This window comes from Trichomycterus rosablanca, chromosome 9, assembly GCF_030014385.1.
Source record: "Trichomycterus rosablanca isolate fTriRos1 chromosome 9, fTriRos1.hap1, whole genome shotgun sequence".
Classification (NCBI taxonomy): Eukaryota; Metazoa; Chordata; class Actinopteri; order Siluriformes; family Trichomycteridae; genus Trichomycterus; species Trichomycterus rosablanca.
In genome coordinates this window covers 34,728,772-34,745,891 of record NC_085996.1, presented here as the reverse complement: position 1 = coordinate 34,745,891, position 17,120 = coordinate 34,728,772, and the positions used below count along the sequence as shown (strand labels likewise).

The 17,120-nt window shown below is 40.1% G+C and overlaps 2 protein-coding genes and 5 non-coding genes across 9 annotated transcripts in view; all 7 read right to left on the bottom strand.

The window, feature by feature from the left end:
• Positions 1–466: 466 nt before the first annotated feature.
• allc (allantoicase) lies at positions 467–7,361 on the bottom strand. Of its 2 annotated transcripts, XM_063001408.1 has the most exons (11): positions 7,194–7,361; positions 7,009–7,059; positions 5,598–5,685; positions 5,134–5,253; positions 4,785–4,870; positions 4,415–4,547; positions 4,134–4,289; positions 3,687–3,760; positions 3,488–3,596; positions 3,201–3,328; positions 467–1,012 (listed from the first exon to the last, which is right to left on the bottom strand). In XM_063001408.1, the coding sequence occupies exons 1-11, from the start codon at positions 7,281–7,283 to the stop codon at positions 842–844; spliced, it is 1,206 nt and encodes a 401-aa protein (XP_062857478.1). In that variant the 5' UTR covers positions 7,284–7,361; the 3' UTR covers positions 467–841. The 2 variants fall into 2 exon arrangements, with proteins under 2 accessions (XP_062857478.1, XP_062857479.1); XM_063001409.1 differs by lacking the exon at positions 7,009–7,059.
• Positions 7,362–9,289: 1,928 nt separating this feature from the next.
• rps7 (ribosomal protein S7) overlaps positions 9,290–17,120 on the bottom strand; it is a 59,802-nt gene continuing 51,971 nt past the window's right edge. The window contains exons 2-7 of one of the 2 annotated variants that reach the window (XM_063002310.1): positions 16,608–16,693; positions 14,340–14,411; positions 13,813–13,956; positions 11,418–11,482; positions 10,810–10,960; positions 9,290–9,400 (exon numbers count right to left, since the gene is read on the bottom strand). In XM_063002310.1, coding sequence (XP_062858380.1) covers positions 9,323–9,400; positions 10,810–10,960; positions 11,418–11,482; positions 13,813–13,956; positions 14,340–14,411; positions 16,608–16,682 — 585 coding nt within the window. In that variant the 5' untranslated portion in view covers positions 16,683–16,693 and the 3' untranslated portion in view covers positions 9,290–9,322. The remainder of the gene's footprint in view (positions 9,401–10,809; positions 10,961–11,417; positions 11,483–13,812; positions 13,957–14,339; positions 14,412–16,607; positions 16,694–17,120) is intronic. The other variant, XM_063002309.1, reaches the window with a different exon arrangement.
• On the bottom strand, positions 10,559–10,781 carry LOC134320964 (small nucleolar RNA SNORA73 family). Its single transcript, XR_010013771.1, has one exon. It is a non-coding gene; the product is annotated as a small nucleolar RNA SNORA73 family (small nucleolar RNA).
• Positions 11,113–11,334, bottom strand: LOC134320960 (small nucleolar RNA SNORA73 family). The gene has a single exon (XR_010013768.1). It is a non-coding gene; the product is annotated as a small nucleolar RNA SNORA73 family (small nucleolar RNA).
• LOC134320962 (small nucleolar RNA SNORA73 family) lies at positions 11,552–11,773 on the bottom strand. The gene has a single exon (XR_010013770.1). It is a non-coding gene; the product is annotated as a small nucleolar RNA SNORA73 family (small nucleolar RNA).
• On the bottom strand, positions 14,035–14,256 carry LOC134320959 (small nucleolar RNA SNORA73 family). The gene has a single exon (XR_010013767.1). It is a non-coding gene; the product is annotated as a small nucleolar RNA SNORA73 family (small nucleolar RNA).
• LOC134320961 (small nucleolar RNA SNORA73 family) lies at positions 14,630–14,851 on the bottom strand. Its single transcript, XR_010013769.1, has one exon. It is a non-coding gene; the product is annotated as a small nucleolar RNA SNORA73 family (small nucleolar RNA).

The following is a 17,120-nucleotide window of genomic DNA, read 5'->3' as shown; positions in this document are numbered from 1 at the left end:
CATGAACTGTTATAAAGAGGCGTGATATCTTCATGATACAATGAAGATACATTTATGGCATTAAGCAGATGCTTTTATCCAATGCAACTTATAATTTGACCCAGTACAATTTACATTTACATTTTCGGCATTTAGCAGACACTTTCATCCAAAGCAACTTACAGTTGTGACAGTATACCATCTAAGCAATTGAGGGTTAAGGGCCTTGCTCAAGGGCCCAACAGCTGCAACCTGGCAAAGGTGAGGCTTGAACTGGCAACCTTCTGATTACTAGTCCAGTACCTTAACCACTAGGCTACAACTGCCCTCAATGTAAAACTTGAGGCTCATTCTGGGCCCCAACAGTGGCAACTTGGTAGTGGTGTGGCTTAAACCTGCAATCTTCTGATACCTACCTTAAACACTAAGCTATCACTGAGATACTGCCTACGCAAGGCCGTAATTACAATAAATATCTCCCCCAATATTCAGATATGCTCAAAATATTATAAACTTTAATAAAGCTACAGCAGAGAAATTGTTTACAGACATTATTTTAATAGAATATTGTGAATGCTGAACAGTACATGTTAAAAACCTTTTTAACTCTTATTAATCAAATCAATAGATCCATAAACATTTAGTCAGGGTGCTCATGAATAATAGTAGCGCATAATAATATGCATAAAGGCTTCTGAATCAAATATTTTCTGATCAAAGAGCTTCATCAGCCTTCAAGACTAAATTACAAACTCAATAGATTTCATCCAATACTAGATAATAGAACCATCTTGCCATCAATTGCTGTAAATAGAGTTGCACTTCTATAGCTCTACAATTCTGATGCCGTACTGTGATGAGGTCACAGTTTTGAGGTTATATTAGGCTCAGTTGAGTTGTTTGCGATGGGTTGACCCCACAGTCTGAGCCTGCTGACTCCTCCATCAGGAGCAATGATGAGCCGAACATGACTTACACTCCCACACTGCAGAACACTGTCTCCAGCATAGAGGTGTCTATAGTGAGGCTTTAACTGGAGAAATAAAACAACAAACCACATGGACAGAATGGTCAAAATGGTTTTACTTAGATGCCTAGTACTATTGCACAATAAGGTATTGAGAAGTACACCATTTGAACTGAGCAAAATACTGTTTAAATGTGTCTGTTCATCACATCTCATCACATTTGTAACAAAATTCTAGAAGGTAATGGGTGGTTATTTTGCTTTGCCACGTAAGAGGCTTATAAAATACATAAACAAAAGTTGCCTTGCAACTGATGGTGGTATAACAAAGTCATTGCCTATTTTTTACTTGTATGTTTTAATACGTTACCCAATTCATACATCAATACATGGTTTCATTTGTAATATTTGTATTACAAATAATCATACTAAACCTGTAAGTTAGTATAACCTGTTAACTAAAAAGCTAAAATGTTTATGACTATTATTAGTGTGCAGCTATATCATTAATAATGCAAAGAAAAAATCACATTATAAACCAATATCTATAGAAAAATGTCAAAGGGGTCCTTGTACATTGTACTAGAAAGAAGGGGGGTATTTACTATGCAACATTGCTGTAGACCACAACTGAAAGTCAACAATTGGCTTCTATTTTTTATTTTTTTGCCAAAGTTTATTATAGATTCATAATAAATACAATTGTGGGGAACATTACTGGCACCCCAGAATATATAAGTACACCATGTAAAATGCCTCCTGAAATAAAGAGTTTAGTAAAACTGTACTGTAAGTCAAAAGGGACCTCTGTACCTTTGCCCCAAAACTGGCAAATGTTGGTGAACTTTTAAAGTTCTTTCTCTGGGGGGTTATTTTACCTATTTAAAGTACTGGGTAGCATTACAACCACGAAAACAAACCAGCCGACTGAAAAGCTTGTATACCTGTGACACCATGGGGCAAGTTTAGAAACTGGTGCTCAGCCAAGAGGACAAACCTGTGAACCATCGGTCAACACGTCAAATTTCTAGGTAAACTGGACTTAGGCATCGTCAGTCTGAATTATTCAGTGATCTCACGGTGTATTTAGAAACTTATATGTTTGATACAGAAACACAATATAACCGTATTATACATTGATCAGCCATAACATTAAAACCACCTCCTTGTTTCTACACTCACTGTCCATTTTATCAGCTCCACTTACCATATAGAAGCACTTTGTAGTTCTACAATTACTGACTGTAGTCCATCTGTTTCTCTAAATACTGTTTTAGCCTGCTTTCACCCTGTTCTTCAATGGTCAGGACCCCCACAGGACCACTACAGAGCAGGTATTATTTAAATGGTGGATCATTCTCAGCACTGCAGTGACACTGACATGGTGGTGGTGTGTTAGTGTGTGTTGTGCTGGTATGAATGGATCAGACACAGCAGCGCTGCTGGAGTTTTTAAACACCTCACTGTCCCTGCTGGACTGAGAATAGTCCACCAACCAAAAATATCCAGCCAACAGCGCCCCGTGGGCAGCGTCCTGTGACCACTAATGAAGATCTAGAAGATGACCAACTCAAACAGCAGCAATAGATGATCGATCGTCTCTGACTTTACGTCTACAAGGTGGACCAACTAGGTAGGAGTGTCTAGAGTGGACAGTGAGTGGACACGGTGTTTAAAAACTCCAGCAGCACTGCTGTGTCTGATCCACTCATACCAGCACAACACACACTAACACACCACCACCATGTCAGTGTCACTGCAGTGCTGAGAATGATCCACCACTTAAATAATACCTGCTCTGTGGGGGTCCTGACCATTGAAGAACAGGGTGAAAGCAGGCTAAAACAGTATTTAGAGAAACAGATGGACTACAGTCAGTAATTGTAGAACTACAAAGTGCTTCTATATGGTAAGTGGAGCTGATAAAATGGACAGTGCGTGTAGAAACAAGGAGGTGGTTTTAATGTTATGGCTGATCAGTGTAGATTCCACTTTCTGGCGACAAATGCCTCATGGCATATTCAAAGCTTAAACTTGGCAACAATCACAAAAAATGAAAACTAAAAGCAGCAAATACAATTTAATGTTACACAAAGCAGGGAATATATAAAGGAAAGGAAACAAAGCAGAGCACATTTTTTATTTGCTCATAAACATTTAGGATGTCTGCACATGATGCAATAAATTGTAATAAAAGCGTGATATAACTCAAGGCTCAGAAATAAACCCCGCACACTTATGATGAATAGCATACCTTCTGAGGAGGGAGAAGCATCCTCCACTTGGGAGCTTTATCACTGAACCATCTGTGGTTTGAAAAGATCTTTTCCTCCTCTGGGGTTAAACTACAGGCCTCAATTCTACACCAGTCAGGAAAATTGCCTAAATATTACAAGACAAAATAGAAATTCAAGAAAGCACAAGGAACCTTGGTCAACATCATTTACTGAATTCTGAGGTAGCAGTGAAATTTAAAGTTCATGCTTAGATACAGTACCATGCAGTAGATACAGTATGATGGCAGTTCCTATATTGGTGTACCTTTGAAATGATTGGTGTCTATTTCAATTTTTCTAATCACACCAGGGTGGCCGAGTCTGAAGATGGCCCATTCAAATCCAGGCACCTGCAAGATGCCCTTCTCATCTGCCTAAAAATCAGAAAATAGAAAATATCATAACCATCGTCATAATTTTCATACGTCCATGTCAGAGTATAAGTATTGAGGAAGTGATTTTACTTTTAACACTTTGGGTCGGTCCAGGCGTCGTGCTGTCTCCCACCCATCAGCCATGCTGTCAGCCCTTCCCAAACCTGCAAATAATCAGGTCTGTTAGTTTGTTACTCTTTTGTACTTCGCCTTCAAGTCATAATTTATTTAAAATCTTAAAATAAATTTTTGCTTCTCTTAAGTCAAATCTGTTTAGTTGTTTTTAATCTACAGAGCAGCATTGTCATTTCATTATACTGTTCCTATTTTATACAGCTTCCCGTGGCTCAGGTTAAACATCACCTTATGTTTTTTATGGTCATTTCATGTATTTATTATGGTCTATTAATGCATTTATTTATTAACTGTTGTAATTATCGGTTTTAGGTATCACTAATACATCATGAATCATCATGTTTCATACATACATAAATCATGTTTCTTGTTGTGTTATAAGCAAGCTGATGTATTTAGTACCGATCATGTTACGTGGATGACCGAAATGTGCGTCGCTGTAGCCCACACAAACTCCACCATTGACCAGAGCAACCAGATCCACTTCACTGAGGCTGGCTGAGTTGGACCAGTCCCTTTGTCCAACCCCATACACTTGCAGTCTTGCAATACCTCCATCTGTCAACAGTCAGCGGGTACATTATACACATCGATATACAGGAAAAGAAATTTATAAATCCCCACATCTCCTAATATTTTTATTATTATATGATTTTAAATGCAGTTTTGATAGTGTGTGTTACCAGGATACACGTTCAGCCGAATGTGGGTAACCCTCTGTGGCAAGGTGATGCTGAAGAAGTTATGGCATGAATCTGAGTATCCAGGTTTCAGTTCGGTCACTGGCACAAGTTCCTTCCAGTTTTCTGAGTGAAGCTGTCAACCACAAATCAAAATTATAGATTTACATCAAGACCAACTATTTCAAAGTCATGTTAAAACATTGAACGTCTTTTTCCAAAGTGTTGCGACATAGACAGCATATAATCAATTTTATATCATTGATTTTATACAGCTGTTAGCAATGAATCTGACTGAAATACCTGAACTTAATAATTAGGGGGTGTCCATATACTTTTGGCTATATAGTTTATGCCATAGATGCGGAATTACCTTTGCTACAGCATCAAACTGGCTCTCTGAAGCAGCCATCCCTGTACGATCTCCCTCAAGAGCTAATGATGGCAAAGATAGTCCATCTGAAGCACACACATACACACACACATTAGGCTGAATGAAAGCAAATATCTGCAGTCATGTTCCAGAATCTTCTCTGGAGACATTCTCTAGAAGAGTGAAGCAGCTAAAAAGGGACCAAAGATATTTAATTCTTATAAATGTATACATGCTGTTCTGGTGTCGGGCTCCACAGATTCTGCTCATGAAGTGAATCTTAGTTACACGTCTATACCTGCTGATATTTGACTGCTCTACACATATAATCTAGTGACTCTAAACTTACCGAGACAGGCAGCCTGAATGGAAATGGCAGGGGCGTAGTTCCCTGTGAAGAACGACGTGTCCACATCAAAGCCATGAATGACACCAGGAACTCCCAACTGCACAATGCACCAGTCGTGACCTTTTAGAAAACGGGAGGAAAGAAATTGCACTGTGCATCTTTCATGAGATCAATATGTGACTTTTAGGTAGACAGGAATGGTGAGGATTAGAAGGCATGCCCTGATCGCCGGTTTGGATTGCCTTATCCTGCTGCAATATTTTCAATTAGCTTTTCTCCTTTCTTTTACTTTATTGATCAATTGAAGCAGATAGATGAGGGTGTTCTTACTGAGGGTGCTTCACACTCCTCACCATCATCAAAGCTATAAAGCGGATCGATTTCATGGTTGGAAATAAAAAAGTGGCCGTCTCAGAGACTAAAGCAGCCTGGATGAGGATTATTCCTTATAAACAGAAAAATACCTGGTATTCTTTTTCTTCTGGTTTCCCAACCATCCATCCATTTTCCAAACTCTGTAAACGCTGAGGGTAGGAACTCTGGAGACCCCCTCTGGCGGCACAGTGTTATAATAGCTTATCAAGGGTTCTAATTTTAGCATAAAAATGTTATAGCATAAAAATTATTTATGTAATTATTTAAAGCATAAAAACATTTATGTTTAGCATAAAAATTACAGTAGTGTTCAAAAAAATAGCAGTGATTTTAAAAATGTGAATAAAGCACAAAATCATTATAATAACTTCATTAAACACTCTATTACCTCAATCTTGTTTGTCTGTAACCAACATGTTTTGGGTCATTGTCATGTTGAAACACCCATTTTAAGGACATTTCTTCTTCGACATAGGGCTACATGATCTCCTCAAGTATTCTGATATATTTAAACTGATCCATGATCCCTCGTATGCAATAAATAGGCATAACACCATGGTATGAAAAACATCCCCATATCATCATTTTGTACCACCATGCTTTACTTTGGCTTGAATTTAGTGCTCGAGGGTCGTCTGACATACTGTCTACGGCCACTAGACCCAAAAAGTACAAATTTGCAAATTTACAAATTTCATCAGTCCACAAAATGTTGAGCCATTTCTCCTTGGACCAGTCAATGTGTTCCTTGGCAAATTTTAACCCATTCAGGACATGTCTTTTTCTTAACCATGTGGCTTTGCAAGGAGTTCTTGCTGGTAACTTGGCTTCACTTCATCATCTTCTGTACTCACTGGTAACTTCAGATGTTCCTTGATCTTTCTGGAGGTGATCACTGGTTGAGCCTTTGCCATTTTGGCTATTCTTCAATCCTTTCGAACAGTAGTTTCAAGCTTCCTTCCGCGTCTTTCAGGTTTTGGTTTTCACTTCAAGGCATTTGAGATCATTTTAGCTGAGCAGCCAATAATTTGCTGCACTTCTCTGTATGTTTTTTTCCTCTACAATCAACTTTTTAATCAAAGTACGCTGTTCATCAGAACAATGTCTGGAACAACCCATTTTACCCAGTATTTCAGAAGGAAATGTGCTATGACCAACATGTACAACATTTGCCCCCCTCCTACATTAAATAAGGGCCAAAATTGACACCCATTCTTCTACAGAATGAATGACTTCACCAATTGAACTCCTCACTGCTATTATTTTGAACAAGCCCCTTTCAATCAATGCTTCGATTACTCAGAATGAGCAGGATGCATGTCTTAATTGTTGGGTTTGTTTTGTTTTCATTACTCTTCTACACTTTTAAGTAAATTTTTTGCTATGTACAAATATCACTTCTAGTAAAACAGTGATTTATCAGGTTAATGATGTCGGACTGCTATTTTTTTTGAACACCACTGTATAAAATTAAGTTTTGAGGATAATATGACTTTGTACCTTTAAGAGATTTCTAGCTGGAGCAAACCACTCATCAGTTGCAAAAATAACCTACAATAATGGGACATTTCTTACTGAGCAAAAGCAACTCAAAAACAACTCAAGCGTGTGATATTTTTATAGAAGTTTACAAACAGCAGTTTTCCAGTTTAACTCAGTATGCTATTATTGTGGCCAGTTCTCACCTTTGCTCCTGTCGTCTCACAAGCCAGGTTGTTGAACTGCAGAAAATCTGGTTGACTGGAGTTCAATTTCACAGTCAATCGGTTTGCCATCCTCAACGTGAAATGCTTTTAAAGTAATATAAGCCCTGGAGGATTGCTGTGAGAAAAATCTTACCTGCTCTTCATACAGAGTTTGTTCAGTGGAATAAAAGTGAACGTTTACTGAACAGGTCGAGCAGAGCAAAGTACAAAAGTTCAGAGCGGTCATTCACATCAGAGTTAGTTTTAGAGCAACCAGAAACATGAACAGCTGTGTATTAAAAATACACCAATGGTGTTCAATTTCTAAATCACAAAAAATGTCCATGATTCAGCCTTTGTATGTTTTTGCACTGATTTCACCTTTATCTTTAGGTCCCGCCTTCTCACACTTCTCTTAAAAATGCCCAAGCACAAATAAAAATTCACACCAACGAATTAGAAAATCAGTGTTTTTGTTTCGGCCGGGATCTTTGGAGGGTGACCTGCAAAGCTGACATGAACGTGTCAGTGTTAAATCAAGGTGCCAGTTCAGCAAAACACAAAATTACAGCTAAAGGAGAGGGTTCCTTAGGTAAAGACCAGGAATTTTAACGTCATGTTTTACACTTTGGTTACATTCATGACAGAAACGGTAGTTACTCATTACACAAGGTTCCTCAGTTCACAAGGTTATATCGAACACAGTCATGGACAACTTAGTGTCTCCAAATTACCTCACTTGCACGTCTTTGGACTGTGGGAGGAAACCGGAGGAAACCCACACAGAAAAGACGCGGACCGCCTCACCTGGGGATCGAACCCAGGACCTTCTTGCTGTGAGGCGACAGTGCTACCCACTTAGCCACGATGCCACCCCGGTAAAGACCAGGTAACACAGAAGATGTTGTTACTGCTGCAGAGGGAGTTTTTGCATTTTAGACTACGAAGCATCACAACAGCTACAGATCAATGGACTGCACACCTGCCTTGTTAAAAATTCTTTCCTTGATTCTGAAACAGCGTAAACATTCCCAAATGCATGAACTAAGATAGAGGTCGTCAACACTGAAATAGCGCCGCATTCTGGCGAAATAGCTCCACTGATGAACTGTTTTGTTATTAAGGGCCAAACACTGAATTAAATGTAATAAGATTATCTGACCATTAATACATTTAATAGGCGCTTTGTTATTTACATTTTCGGCATTTAGCAGACACTTTTTATTCAAAGCAACTTACAGTATTGTGACAGTACATTATCTAAGCAATTGAGGGTTAAGGGCCCAACAGTAGCAACCTGACAGTAGTAGGGCTTGAACCAGTGACCTTTTGATTACTAGTCCAGTACCTTAACCACTAGGCTACAACTTCCCTGTCTTGTTAAAAAGTTTATTTATTGCCCGATACCAAACCTCTCACCCAGTGCAGGAGTCCTTCTAGCCCATGCTGCCAACAAAATATTGTCACCCTAATAAAACAATCATGTTCAATTTATTGAAAGCACAGTGTTTAAGTATTAAACTATTAAACAAATTTGAATCAAGTCAGAACTGAGTAGGAGACGCAGATGATGACATGAACTGGTAATTATTATGTGTGATGAGAATAATCGGGACACAGTCGTGTCATAAATTGGTTAGGTGGTATAAAAAGTTCTATATAACATGTAAACTGTATTTTAACTTTCTTACTTGTTAGTAATTTTTTATTGAGAATAACCGGCAACTGATGCAAGTCGCTAAAACACCCAAACATGGATGGATAAAATTGAGTTTTGAGATAAGTTTCATTGAGACAGCAGTTCCTCGTAACTGCTAAAATTATAGCCTCAGCTCGCTGAGACAGAATAATGAATTTTGGTGCACAGCTCTGCTAGTATATACATGCCTCGTGCAAGTGAGAAGCAGTGGTGGCCTACTGCGTGCCGGTAGTGTTAGTTATGCAAAATACAATTAGGTAATAGGATGACTACACTGAGAGAAACATGGAAGGGGGTGCCTAAACAGATGCATTAATTGTTATCATTTAGACCTCAGTCACAGTTAAGTGTTGTCTAAACCAACAGCAGAACAAAGAATAACTCATGAACCTGAACATGATTTATACAAATTTATTTTGCCATCTGCACTTTAAATCTGGAACTCTGGGAACTCGAACACGACATCTTTGCCTGTGAGCTTCTTGTACACACCAGCGAAAGTCTCGACCTGCAAAAGAAATAAAACTACATTAGAGGACAAACACTGCAGGCAACCTTAACTGCACTTTAATATATAAACAGATGCTTAAAAACCTATGCCAGCTAATTATTTATTTTATTAGGATTTTTAACATGTTACACGCACTGCGGATGACAAGGTTTGCACACGCCACTATTACTATTCTGCATCTAATACACAAACATGCGTTTTGAGGAGAAAGTAATTAAAATATTTTTATAATGCGTAGCAGTTACTTCCAGTTAAAAACCCAACATGTATAACCTTCAGTTCATAACACCTGACCACTAAACAGAACTATGTCCACTGCTTTATCAGTCCAGGGAGGGATGGTTTATACATAAACATCAGTATGTATAAAGGCCCTACTGACCACTGACATTTAAAACCTCCATTTTCTGTACTGTGAATGTGCAAGACTTGCTGAACAAGCCAGTTTAAAACTGATGCACTTGCACTCACTCCTTCACAAACATGTTCTCAAACCAAATCTACACCTGGTACTCCACATTTCAAGAGAATGATTTTAACTTAGTGATTGATCATTGTTCCCATGGACCTTTTTTTTTTTTTTGCACGCAGACATGTTAGTTTTTAATGTTTTTAATGCCATGTTTGCCCTTTGGGCCATGTTCATGGCAGGAAAGGTTGTGATCTGTCTTTTATTTACTTATTTCGTTTGACTTAGAGAAGTTATGTCTGTTGTCTATGTATGTTCATTTACATGTGTTGCTTCAGTTTTGTTAATGACAGGAATTTTAGGAGTGTTGTTGCTTTTGTCTTGGTCAAGAGTTCTTTTATGGTTTTTGCTGATAAGATCTGTTGTCTTTCATGGTTATAGATGATACATTCCAGCATTAAATGTTTTATTGTAATCTGTGTTTGGCATGTTGCGCAATATGGGACAGTTTTGCCTTTTATCAGGTACGTGTGTTAATCTAGTGTGTCCAATACTGCATCTTGTGTACACTGTCTGGTCCCAACGGTTTTCGAGGTAGGTCTTCATTTTCCCCCCCAATAGTGGGATTAGCTTCGTACAGTTTATTATTCTGGTGTGTGTTCCAGTCGTTTTGCCATTTGTCCTTGATAGACGAGTATGCACGCAGACATGTAAACCTTTAGCGACATTACGTGATTCAGACTAAATATTGTGCACTGCATGGTTTACCTCCCCAGTAACGGCCCAGCAGGGCTCCGAGAAGACCTAGGAATATACAGGACGCCGTCCACACCAGCTAAGAGCCGGGGGACGCGCTTGCTCTCCAACGGCATGGAACGGGACTGTACGTCATGGCACCGGAGTGCTACGCTCCCATACGCCACACAGACAGAGCCATATGAGAGCCAACTCACAGGGTGTCCACGTTGGTAGATTTCTAAAATAAAGCAGAACTTACTTTGTGTTCGACGTTGTTCTGCTGAGCCTTGTCGAGGTGGACCTTGATGAGGCGGCTACTGTCCAGTTTCACGCGAATCCTCTTACCAACAATCTCACTGGGGTAGACCAGGTCTTCAAGGATGGCATCGTGCACTGCGGTAAGTGTTCGGCTGGAGATCAAAACAAATGGGCATTAAAATGACATTTACAACAGACTGAACTTTATCAGCATCTTCTCTATATATGCAATTGCTTATTGGTTATGCTGACTGACTACCTGACCAACTTCATCCTACATTGTGGGGGATGAGTGGTGTCTATAGTTTGTGCACTGCATGGTTTACCTCCCCAGTAACGGCCCAGCAGGGCTCTGAGAAGACCTAGGAATATACAGGACGCCGTCCACACCAGCTAAGAGCCGGGGACGCACTTGCTCTCCAACGTCGTGGAACGGGACTGTACATCATGGCACCGGAGTGCTACGCTCCCATACGCCACACGGACAGAGCCATATGAGAGCCAACTCACAGGGTGCCCACGTTGGTTTTTTATTTGCTAAGAAAATCTCTCATTAAGCAGTCGAAATTCAAGTAAATCAATACCAAGACAGTAAGTACATTAGCTCACCTCCTGGGACGCTTCTGCTTGTTCTTTGTGCGGCTTTTCCTTGTGGGCTTGGGCAGGATTCTCCTCTGCAAACAAAATTCAACAAAAGTTAAAACCTTGCAACTTGAATCCCTTTATGTTATCAAGAGTTTGAAGATTGTGCACTGCATGGTTTACCTCCCCAGTAACGGCCCAGCAGGGCTCCGAGAAGACCTAGGAATATACAGGACGCCGTCCACACCAGCTAAGAGCCGGGGACGCACTTGCTCTCCAACGTCGTGGAACGGGACTGTACGTCATGGCACCGGAGTGCTACGCTCCCATACGCCACATGGACAGAGCCATATGAGAGCCAACTCACAGGGTGTCCACATTGGTTGACTAGACATATACATAAACTACTCTCCTCCGCTTCAGAAAAAATTGAAGTAAAGCACCTACTTGCATTAGATTATAGAGCCTGGTATAATATATCCATGCTTACTAGCTAACATATCCACCAACGTTTTAGTTATGTGACCAGCACCAACAAACCACACAACAGCACATCTGACCCCCTAAGCCAGTATTATATTAGAGTATTCATGCCCACTGACCACAGCTTGCTGGTATTTATCTTCATTCTTAATAAAAGAAACTTTCGACTTATGGCTGTATATGTAGAGCACATTCTCCACACAGGAACAGATTAATACACCAGCGCAGTATCCTTTTCCCCTCCATATATCAAAACAGGCTCACGTGTACAGACACTTAATGCATCACCCTGTACTTTATTATACACCATAACAGTTCTGAAAGCCTGATAGCACAGAATGTTGTGAAAGCAGCACATGTATCTTGTGTATCATGTGTCTTTCACACAGTACAAAGTGATGCATCAGGTGGATGATACAGTTTCTCTGCTGTACATAGTATGGTGTTCACATATGCAAATCGCAGAATGCATCATGGTCATTATGCAGCAGCATATACCTGTATGCTCGCTCACACACACAATCCAGCCTACACTGTGCATCCTGTACACTCTTAATCCAGAACTGTCTTTATATATGTACCCATGTAAGCTCCTAAAGGTCTCAGCATACTTCCAGCAAAACTAAGTTCGCGAGCGTCACGCGAAGCCGAACGCGTCTTCGCGAGCTTACAAGCTGGCATACTTCTAGCGGTTTCGTTTTGCCCGTCACGTCTGCTCCACAGCTGCATGTGACGCGGTGACATTTATAATGTAAAGACAAATTAATGTAATTTAAATTTAGTGACTACCGAAAAACGATGGCTGTGTCCAAAATCGCATAGTAAATAGAGGTAGTGTGCACTGCTTGGCCGGTACAGAAGTAAGCTCTATCAGTACGCAAGTGCGCTGTGTTTGCAAAAACAAAAATGCTGCCCAAGCAGTCGATTATCCAGGTACTTTTCGTGTACTGTTTAATAAATGCTTAATAATAATTAATAACTGCATATAAAAGTAGCGATTTCGGACGCAGCCGATGATCACAGTTGAGACGCTCCTCAAAATCCGTGTTTGTTTTCATGACACGCCTCTTTTTTTAACCGACCAAGCACAGGTGTTGTCGCGGCGTGACGTCGTCCGCGGAGTTCGCCCAGCTTCCATGTGCGCGACAAGGCGAGCGAAGCCTCTGCGCGACGTCCGCGGTTGTTCGTTTTCTCCGCGATTACGTCACATCGGTTGCCGAAGCCATGCGAACGTCGTTTCCACATGAAGTATGCTGAGGCCTTAAGAAGTTAAGCCAAAAAGCCAGATATTGCTAGAAAGATAATTTGAAGCGTAGATCTCATTTTTTTCCATCAGTGAGCCAGAGAACACAGTCTGTTTTTTTTTTTATTATTCACTTTGCAATCCAAACAGTTATTCACTAGAAATTGAGTATACAATCTTATTCTGAATAGTGAATAAGAGCTGAGAAACATTATGCACAGATGCATAATATATGGTATGTGCATACCGACAGTTGCTTGTCATGACAAAACGCAGGTTATAATAATTCTTATACTCACTTAAGGTTTGGGGTTTCATGCATCATATCAAAACTAAGGGACAAAGCAAAATAGTGTGTATATAAAACCAACAGGCCAGAGCTTTCTAGGAGTACACCACCCGTAGGTGGCAAGTAATCGTGATTTTCTTGCCGTATGTGGGGATCCAGGGGGAGTGTTTAGTGATTTTGTTCACCAACTGGCTTAATTTCTCTTTAAGTTATGTAAGGTCAGTTAAGCTAGTGGATTTAGTCAGAAAAGTTTTCATAAACAGAAAGTCCAGCTGACTAGAGTTGAGCTACACGTACCAGCCCAGGTAATTTACAACTAATGGTCAGTTTTGTGCACTATACTCAGGTTGTACAAGCTTTATTGTTCAATGACTGATAACAAAACAGGTGGACAGGTTTCCCCTTACCTGTGCGATGAAGACCACGTGCTTGCCGCTGAATTTTTTCTCCAGCTCGCGCACAAGCCGCACCTGGATTTTCTGGAAGGCCTTCAGCTGCGGCACAGGCACGAAGATGATGATGGCTTTCCTGCTGCCACCAACCTCAATCTCCTAAAAGCACAAATGCAAAGCTTTTTAACTTCTTACCATCATTCAACAGCCAGGCCAGGAAGACTGTTCTGAAAGGTAAGCTGTGCACTGCATGGTTTACCTCCCCAGTAACGGCCCGGCAGGGCTCTGAGAAGACCTAGGAATATACAGGAGGCCGTCCACACCAGCTAAGAGCCGGGGACGCGCTTGCTCTCCAACGTCGTGGAACGGGACTGTACGTCATGGCACCAGAGTGCTACGCTCCCATACGCCACACGGACAGAGCCATATGAGAGCCAACTCACAGGGTGTCCACGTTGGGTGTTCGTGGCAAATTGACTGGTTCAGTTAATACAACAAAGGGTATAAATATTTAGTGACTAGCATACAAAGCCACTTCTAACCTTAGCAGCTGTGATGTTGAGCTCCCTCAGCTGAGCCTTCAGATCAGAGTTCATCTCCAGCTCAAGAAGAGCCTGTAAAAGGAATAAAAAAAAAAAAAAAAAAAAAAATTTTTTACAGTCTTGTTAAAATCTGTTGAGTTTGTATCTTATTATAAGCACATGTACAAACAAGAAACTACCTATTCACAAAAATCTACACCCCTTGTCTACAACTTCCTGATTTATCAAACCCTTTATAAAAATACATTTTGTAAACAATAGCGAGACAAAATTCAGGTAACGCTAGTATAAACTGTGCACTGCATGGTTTACCTCCCCAGTAACGGCCCGGCAGGGCTCTGAGAAGACCTAGGAATATACAGGACGCCGTCCACACCAGCTAAGAGCCGGGGACGCGCTTGCTCTCCAACGTCGTGGAACGGGACTGTACGTCATGGCACCGGAGTGCTACGCTCCCATACGCCACACGGACAGAGCCATATGAGAGCCAACTCACAGGGTGCCCACGTTGGGTTCTTTTTTCCTTCAATATGAACACTGGTGAAACTGACAAGCCTACATTGTGTTCATCTTAAACAAGTTTTTGTCTTTTTCTCTAATGTATTAATTGAAATATTTGCTGTAGTTTCATACTGCATTCCCAAACGTAAACAAATACATCCAATGGCATACTTCAAGGCTATAAACACATCATGTCTTTATTATGCCTTTATTGGCTAACCATATAAATGCATCAGTAAACTAATAAAGTACATGCAATTTTATCTCAAAATTAACCAATACAGATATTACTGCAGAAAAGTGATATAAAACTCTTCACCTGAAGCAGAATCAGTTTCATGATTGATCGATTTTAAAAGGTTTAGATGAATTTCTGTTTGAAATGCAAGTTCAGTATTTGCAGTTTATACAGGAAAGTGCCATAAGAGCTGACTGTAAGGCTGTGGTGATAATCCTTTACATTGATAAGCAGGAAAACCATCAACACACACCACATGCGAAACCTTGAGACAGATGGGACTAAAACTGCCGAATTGTGACTTTGTGGTTTCTACTCCTGACAGTTAGGAACAGGAAACAATAGTGGACACAGGCTCACCAAACTGGATGACTGAAGATTAGAATAATACTGCCAATCTAAAACTAAGCTCTGGTGTGACATAAATACATATAGAAAGTAAACAGCATAGACAATTTGTTTTACTACTTCATATACATGACAATATAATGGTGCAAGAAATGTTTTCTTAGCACACATTGAGCATCCTAAAACCAATTCAGCATCGTTGGAATGGCCCAGTCTGTCCAAGCATTGTTGCTGACAAGGTGCAGCCTTTAACTTTCATCTTAAACTGGCTATCGTCCACCTGATACGGTGTTACAAAACACACGTAATCTAAAACATGTCCCACAAGCATGAATTCAGTATACTTTAATTACCTTCTAATTTACCAGACCTTAACTCAATAGAGCATCTTTGAGATGCAGATGAATAAGAGATCTGCAGCAAGAAGGAGAAGCTGATTAAAATGCGCAAGACACTAGAGACCTATATCTAAAAGGAGTGTTTCCAACATCATGCAAAATAAATGCATTATTAGTTGTGGCCAGCAAGTGCAGAAATCAATTCTGTTTAGAGACCAGAGATCAGAATCTCTATTTAGTGAGAAATGTATACAGCTTAATTGATTTAAATATCCGGTGGTATGAACTCAAATGTATTTGCATAGTGGAACAGTCTCCAGACCAGTAAACAATACCAGACATTGCTAGTTATGGTATTTGAGACAGCCTTTCTTATTTTATTAGGATATAAGGTCATGTTTTACACACTTTATTTACATTTATGACAGAACAGGTAGTTACTCGTTACACAAGATTCATCAGTTCAAATTTAATGTCTAACCGTCATGGACAATCGTGTATCTCCAATTCACTGAGGTCCCAGACAAAACCCACACAGACACGGGGAGAACATGCAAACTCCACAGAAATGACCCAGACACCCTACACCTGGGAACTGAACCCAGGACCTTCTGCTATCCACTGAGCCACCCCCATTCAGTCTTATTATAGATTCTACAACAGGTAAGACATGTCTGGGACTCCACATGGATTAATAGCTGCTCAATTCAGATTTTTATGATTAAAATGTACACGAGGTATAAGACAGGTACTAGTCTATGCACTGTACAGCTCAGAAGCTGTATTCATGTCTAATGTAGTTTATGTTATAAGACGTATTAGTAAATCAAAGACTGTTCTTACCTGGGAAATGCCAGATTCGAACTCATCTGGCTTTACGCCGTTCGGCTTCACGATTTTCGCGCTGCTGCTGAACATGGCCTATGTCTGGAACACATTAATACTCAACATTATTTAACAGTACAGTTTAACAGAACACATGCAGTACTAGTACTAGTACCTGACAGGTTTAAACTGTAGTTAGTTGCTACTCTAGATGGCTAACTCACTCCACACATCCACAACCAAAGATGTGCTAGTAAATCACCAGTGTTTATATATACGTACTGACATAAACGGATTTAAACAGTAATTAAGTGTAACACCGACATCCTTTATATGAAGAGAAAGCCACATGACACAGTTAGCATCATCATGGCGTGGCTTCATTAGCAACATTAGCTAACGTTGCTCGGTCTTCACTACTAAGAGAACATAAGCAGTCTGAACCTTTTTTAAAGTCTTTATAGCAAATTATGATTAAATAAATTGTAGTATATATTAATACCCATACACACACTATGTTACATGTCAACT